The sequence below is a fragment of the Ammodytes marinus genome, assembly GCF_949987685.1.
Source record: "Ammodytes marinus genome assembly, chromosome: 3".
In the NCBI taxonomy this organism is placed as follows: Eukaryota; Metazoa; Chordata; class Actinopteri; order Uranoscopiformes; family Ammodytidae; genus Ammodytes; species Ammodytes marinus.
The window spans coordinates 35142525-35150024 of NC_137232.1; the positions used below are offsets into that span (position 1 = coordinate 35142525).

Genomic DNA, 7500 nt, shown 5'->3' on the forward strand with positions numbered 1-7500 from the left:
TGTTCTCACGGTGTCATTATTTTTTCTGTCAGACAAACGGTTTGCGAGATAGGGGGAGCAGTTTGGGCTTATGCGTTCATTTAAAACCTCTGTCAGTGTCATCCTTTGGGGAGACAAGTGTCTGCACGTGTGTAGATTAGCAGCTGTTTACAATTGACACTGATTAGCTCTCTGTAACCATGGTAACACCATTGGCACGTGCACCTGTCTATGACTCAACGATGACATCATTGGCTAATGTAGGTCAAACTCCATAGAGAGCACAGAGAGAGAGACACACACAAACACACACACACACACACACACAGAGACACACACACACACACACACACACACAGAGACACACACACACACATAGACACCCACACCCACACACACACACACACACACACACACACACACACACACACACACACACACACACACACACACACAGAGACACACACAAACACACACAGAGACACACACACACACACACAGAGACACACACACACACACACACAGACACCCACACACACACAGACACACACACACACAGACACACACACAGAGACACACACAAACACACACAGAGACACACACACACACACACATAGACACCCACACCCACACACACACACACACACACACACACACACACACACACACACACACACACACAGAGACACAAACACACACAGAGACACACACACACACACAGAGACACACACACACACACACACACACACACACACACACACACACAGAGACACACACAAACACACACAGAGACACACACACACACACAGAGACACACACACACACACACACAGACACCCACACACACACAGACACACACACACACACAGACACACACACAGAGACACACACAAACACACACAGAGACACACACAAACACACACAGAGACACACACACACACACACACACACACACACAGAGACACACACACACACATAGACACACACACACACACACACACACACACACAGACACACACACACACACACACAGACACACACACACACAGACACACAGACACACACACACACACAAAATTCAAGTTGCCTTTACTCAGTCAGTTTTCATCCGATACACTTCATACCACATTCTACATGTTCAGCTCCTTCAGGACATTACATGGTAGTATCCTGATTGAGCTGAACACAGGGTTGGGGGTTCAATTCCCCATTCCAACACCAAATTTTAGACTTCACCGGATTTTCTTAAAATTTTGCACAGATGTTGATTATGACTTAGAGATGACATCACAAGAGTTTGGAGGTCAAAGGTCAAATTTCAAGGTCACTGTGACGTTGCCTTTTGTGACTGCATTCTCATGAACGCTTCCACGGTTTTTCTTCAAATTTTTCACAAATGTTGATTCTGACTCAAAGATGAACTGATTACATTTTGGAGGTCATACTTCAAGGTCATAATTCATTCCTCAATTCAGCTAGAAAGTCCATTCAAACTTCCAAATATTCCACATTTTTCAAACATTCTATTATTCAACCATTCTGTTGATTCAGATATATTCATCCTTCTTTCTTCATCAACATTCAGCAGTGAAGCGTCAGCTTCTTCAGCATCAGCGTCAGCATTCACACCGCAATTTCTTCAAGGAATTGCAATTCTAGTTATTATTATTATTATTAAACATAATTCTATTATTGTATGTTTGTGCTCCATACTGTGATATTATGATCATGAGCCCGACATAAATGAAATGAAAATTAATTTATTTGAAAAAATGCTTCTCTGTGGTATAATATATTGAGAATGTTTCTTTTTATTGACTCCACTTATAAAGCTCTTTTCCCTGGTTTTTCACAGACTCAAAGCACTTTACATAGTTTTGTACACATTCACACACACTCACACACACATTCATACACCGATAGCAGCAGCAGCTACCACGCAGGGTGCAAGCTAACTATCAGGAGACATTTAGGGTTCAGTGTCTCTTTGCCCAGGGACATATCAAGACCAACTATGCAAGTTCAACAACTCTAAAAAAAAACACTTCAGTTGCTTGGATAACATTTTTAATATCTTGTTTATTTGACCCGTGCAAAGACAAAACAATATTTATATCAACAAAACAGTGTCACACAGCCATACACAGTTGAGTTCACATTATATTCTTGCAGTCCATAGTGGACCTTTAAAAAGACTGCAAAAGCACACACAAACACACACACAACACATACACACAACACACACACACACACACACACACACACACACATACTCTCTCACACACACACACAACACACACACACAACCTTTAATTCAAATTCATTCATGAACAAAGTTTAATTGAAGCTACACATACACACACACACATACACACAAACACGCACGTACACACACAAACACGCACACACTCACTCACTCACTCACTCACTCACTCACTCACTCACTCACTCACTCACTCTCTCACACACACACACACACACACACACACACACACACACTCACACACACACATACACACACACACACACACGCACGCACACACGCACACACACTCACTCACACACGCACACACACACACACACACACACACACATTCATTCATGGACAGAGTTTATTTGAAGCTACACAGAAGGAGACAGACTAACGTGACAGTAACGTGATGACACAACAGCACAGTTCAATTTCACTTCCATGTCAACACTTCCTTCACTTTTTTAAAGTCTCTACGAGGAACTTTTAAATATTTCTGAAACAGTCTCATTTTCACTCTGATGATCATAAACGACATGTAACAGCAAAACGAGACCATCAGTGCTAAATAATGCTATTTTTGTATAGTTTACTTACTTAAAAACTAATACTTTTAAAGGCAACACGAGATAAGTTTGCTGGCCAGACACTGTATTGCTAGTTACACATGGGCATGGCAAACCCTTATTTCTGAGTCCGATCAGAAATAAGGGAAATAAGTAAGTCTTTTTTTTATACACTATAATTTTTTTGGTATTTTCAAGCTTTATTAGACAGTACAGCCTAACATTATCACTTTCTTTTTTATTGCTTGCATGTTCGAAAAGACAATCAATCTGTCTGTCTGTCTGTCTGTCTGTCTGTCTGTCTGTCTGTCTGTCTGTCTGTCCGTCCGTCCGTCCGTCTATCTATCTATCTATCTATCCATCCATCCATCCATCCATCCATCCATCCATCCATCCATCCATCCATCCATCCATCTATCTATCCATCCATCCATCCATCCATCCATCCATCCATCCATCCATCCATCTATCTATCTATCAATCCATCTCTTACAGTGTGCTAGTCTCCTTGTGCCCTGCTGTGTTACTCAGACTCTGTGTGGTTGTGAGCGATTGCCGTCTCCGTCTCCCGGACAACTTCCTGATCAAACTCTTCCTGAATGTTTTGCACATCAGAAAATAAACCACGGGGTCGAGACAGACGTTTAGCGCCGCCAGAAACAGCGTCCCTTCCTTCAACTGAAACAGCCAAAATCGCGACTCCCGGCTAAAACCATTCGCTGGCATTTGGCTAAAGCTATAAGGCACTCGGCAGACATGATAGGGTACAAAACACACACAAAACACCAGTAAAATACTAAAGATACTGCGGTTCGACTTCCGACAAGCTTGACTATTGTTGTTATTATTTAAGCTAACTCTCTTGTAGGACTTGTAAACGTGGCACGCGATGGACGTGTAGCAAAAGGCAAGAACTAGCAACGTCAACCAGAAAAGGCTAACGCTAAACAGGCTAGATACGTGATGCCATTTGCGACCCAGGGGCGTTTTTAGCTGCATGCAGTGGCGGGCGTTGATTTCGTTGGCGGGGATGCTGGTTAGCAGTGCGTTAGGAAGCACGCACAGGATGAGAAGGCACCAGGTGATGAGGCTCAAAATCTGGGCGGATCGAACGCTATGCAGCATGTGGAGAAAGGCCCCCAGTCTGGACCTGAAATGGAAAGAAAGTAATCTTTATTAATTTAAATTTAGTGTGTGTGTGTGTGTGTGTGTGTGTGTGTGTGTGTGTGTGTGTGTGTGTATGTCAAGTTCCCACACTCCTCACACAGGGTCAGTTATAGTACAGCGCCCCTGGAGCAGTTTGGGGTTAAGTGTCTTGCTCAAGGACACAATGGTAGATATGGTGGGCACCGTGGTGTTTCTGTCTGTCTGTCTGTCTCGGCACCCATAAATAAAACTTCCACAGGTTTTGGGATAGAGCCACCTCCTGTGTGCGTGTGTGCGTGTGTGCGTGTGTGCGTGCCTGCCTGCCTGCCTGCCTGTGTGTGTGTGTGTGTGTGCGTACGTGCGTGCCTGCCTGCCTGTGTGTGTGTGTGTGCTTGTCTTCACCTGCAAGAAGAGGAATTGGACGTTGAGGAATTTTGCGAGATGTTCAGAACTCCGACGATCTTCACGTATCGCTCGAAGCTGATAAATCCGATGAAGAGTATTCCCACGTACATCGAAGAGTAAAACAGCGGGCCGACGTACCTACACATCACCACGTGTATTCTCCACCCTCCCAGGCCAAGCTGAGCCCCCAATTTAAAGGGGAACGTGGACAACATGAACAAATCTGCCACCATTATGTTTTTTAGGTAGACGATCAGGGCAGAATCGCTCGGGACTCGGAAGAAAATAAAAGCCGCCACGCTGTTTAGAGACAGGCCGATGATGCAGGTGGCGAAATACAGAGGCGGGAGGATGTGGGCCGTGAAGACGCTGCTGAAATCTGATTGGTTGGAGGAGGAGATGATGCTTGAATGTGATTGGTTGTTGGAGACTTGGAAGGAGGAAGTGTTGAAGAAATCCATCTCTGGAAAGACAAGGAATAAACAGAGTATGAACATAATGGAAATGTGTGAGAATAACTGTATTACTCTTATGCACTTTACACTTACAGGTGATATTCGTATTATTAGAATATCATGGAAAATGAATTTGAATTGAGGCAATATTACATGCAAAAGGGGCCCAAACCAAGTACTGAGTACATATGGATGATTATACTTTAGAGAGGGCTGACATTTCTGTATTTAAAAACCCTTTTTTATTGATTTCATGTAATATTAAAATTTTCTGAGATTTTGAATTTGGCGTTTTCATAAGCTGTAAGCCATAACAATCACAATGATAACAAATAAAGGCTTCACATATCTCACTTTGCATGTAATGAGTCTATATAATATAATGGTTTCACCTTTTCAGTTGAATTACTGAAATAAATGAACTTTTGCACGATATTCAAATTTCTCGAGTTTCACCTGTATACTTTATTTTGCACGTTTGTATGTTAAAGCTGGGGTATGTGATTTCTGATTGGTCAAAGTTAACATGAGTTGTACACTTTGACCAATCAGAGCGAGCAGGCTCCGATTCTCTGTTCTTATTGGCTGTTGGGAGGGACTGTCCATTCACTTTGGCACGACGTTGTTGGTGTAGAGTGTGTCAGGGAGGGACCATAGGGGAGGGACCAAAGAGAACAAGTGGAGCGGTTGAGGTATTTGGATTTGAATCACTATCCCAACTGCTATTTTCTCCCCAAATCCTCCACCCCAGCTTTTACAGACACTTCACATTCCTCAACTGTGAGCCAGCTAGTATTTCCATACTCAGGTTGCGTTCCGAATCGCATACTTTCTACTATATAGTATCTAGAAAAAAGATTTAGGATGTCCCGATTCGTGTGGCCAGATTTAGGATGGTTAGAAGTACCCGGATGTCCTACTTCATGCGGCCAAGATTGTTAGTGTTGAAAAATGCATCCTATTTGGGGCGATTCTGACCCACAATCCAGTGCACACGTGAAGTGACGTCACATCGACGAAGCCTCCATATGAAAACAAACGGGGATGCGACGGATATAAAAGCAAGAGGCAAGATCAAGGCGCAATGTTATGATGAAATAAGAGAGTAAAGTATGTCCCAATAGTATGCCTACTGCATCCTAACTAGATTATTTTTATCGTCGGATGTAGTATGTAGGATAGAAAAAAGAAAGAGTATGAGATTCGGAACGCAACCCCAGTATCAAATTAGCTTATCACTTGGTTTACAAAGTCAGACAATTTATGAGAACTCTGCCTGCACCATAGTAACTTCTTAAAGGAACACTTCACCCATACGGACCCGCCGTTCTATCATTATAAAATCACTATTATAATATAATGAATGAGGTTTTTCTTCCCTCAGTCTTCCCTTAGTCTTCCCTTGGCCCAGCTGTCCTGTTAATCCTAACCCTTACTGTGATGTCACAAGAAGGAAACTGTAGGGTTAAGACAGTGAGACCATAAAACACTCTTTCTGCCTTTTCTCAGGCTAGGATGATCCGATTTCAATTTTTTTTTTTGCACATTTATACTACATAGGATCTCCGAGTTCAATACACCTTCATATTCCCACCGGTGAAGTAGGCCTTTAACTATGGAACTTCTCAAGTTGCACCTGCCATCGGAAGACAAATGATAATTTACAATACCTTTGTTTACATACCAGTTTACAGAGACTAGGCTGTCTATACACACCAGATTTGTTTAAGCACACACAGTACAGACAGGTAGTGGATCATGAGGAGATATTCACTGATTTTGACAAAAAGTTATTTTGACAACAAGAGTTCTTTAGAATCACTGACTACACCTTTAATATATGACTCGCTTCACATTAAAGGTGAAGTAAGCGGTTTATTTATGTTAATATAAGTGTTAAATCGCTCTTTATTCATACAGTGATCACTTACATAATGTGCGCGTTTCATAAAGCCGATCTCTCAGTCACCCGCTCTGCATGTAATCGGCAAATAAACTTTTCGAGGATCCCAAAACTGATATCCAATCACAAGAGAGAACGCTACAAACCGACACCCGTCTCACTGCCGGTGCACGCCAGAGCAACAGATGGGTGAATGTTTATGCGCCTACAATGGCGGAGCAGGTAAATCCTTCCCAATGTCTGTTTTGACGGTTTTTATCATGTTTTATCACACTTATGGATCTGAGATGATGCTAGATAACTCGCTGCTTGAAGACCGCAGTGCATTAATGTGGTGACGTAGGGACGAGCGAGGGGACTGCTAACTGCAGTAACTGACAGGAAGTTAGCTAAAAGAACCATTCCGCTTACAGCACCTTTAAAATAACAACAAAGGTTCCCGGGGGCGTTTTCCTTATGTTTTTTTATGAATGAAAAGAGGCGTCTTCCATTTGTTAACTCTCTTGTTTAGTTTGTGAGTTGGACACAGCGCTCTGTTTACACTGGGACACGTGCACAAATAACAAGCGGTTTGAACTGCTGCTAGTCCCGCTGTGAAGACACACACACACACACACACGCACACACACACACACACACACACACACTGAGACAGACACACACACACACACACACAAACACACATACACCAAACTGATGATCCTGATAAAACACACACACACACACTCTCTTCCCTCCCACCACTGATTCATCTCAGTCCAACACATACACACACACACACACACCCACACACAC

General features: G+C 42.8%; 1 protein-coding gene across 1 annotated transcript in view; it reads right to left on the reverse strand.

The window, feature by feature from the left end:
• Window positions 1–3285: 3285 nt before the first annotated feature.
• LOC307271272 (P2Y purinoceptor 14) overlaps window positions 3286–7500 on the reverse strand; it is a gene marked incomplete at its 3' end in the record, with an annotated part of 9731 nt that continues 5516 nt past the window's right edge. The window contains exons 2-3 of the mRNA XM_080053681.1: window positions 4345–4810; window positions 3286–3946 (exon numbers count right to left, since the gene is read on the reverse strand). Of these exons, the coding sequence (XP_079909807.1) occupies window positions 3286–3946; window positions 4345–4810 (1127 nt within the window). The remainder of the gene's footprint in view (window positions 3947–4344; window positions 4811–7500) is intronic.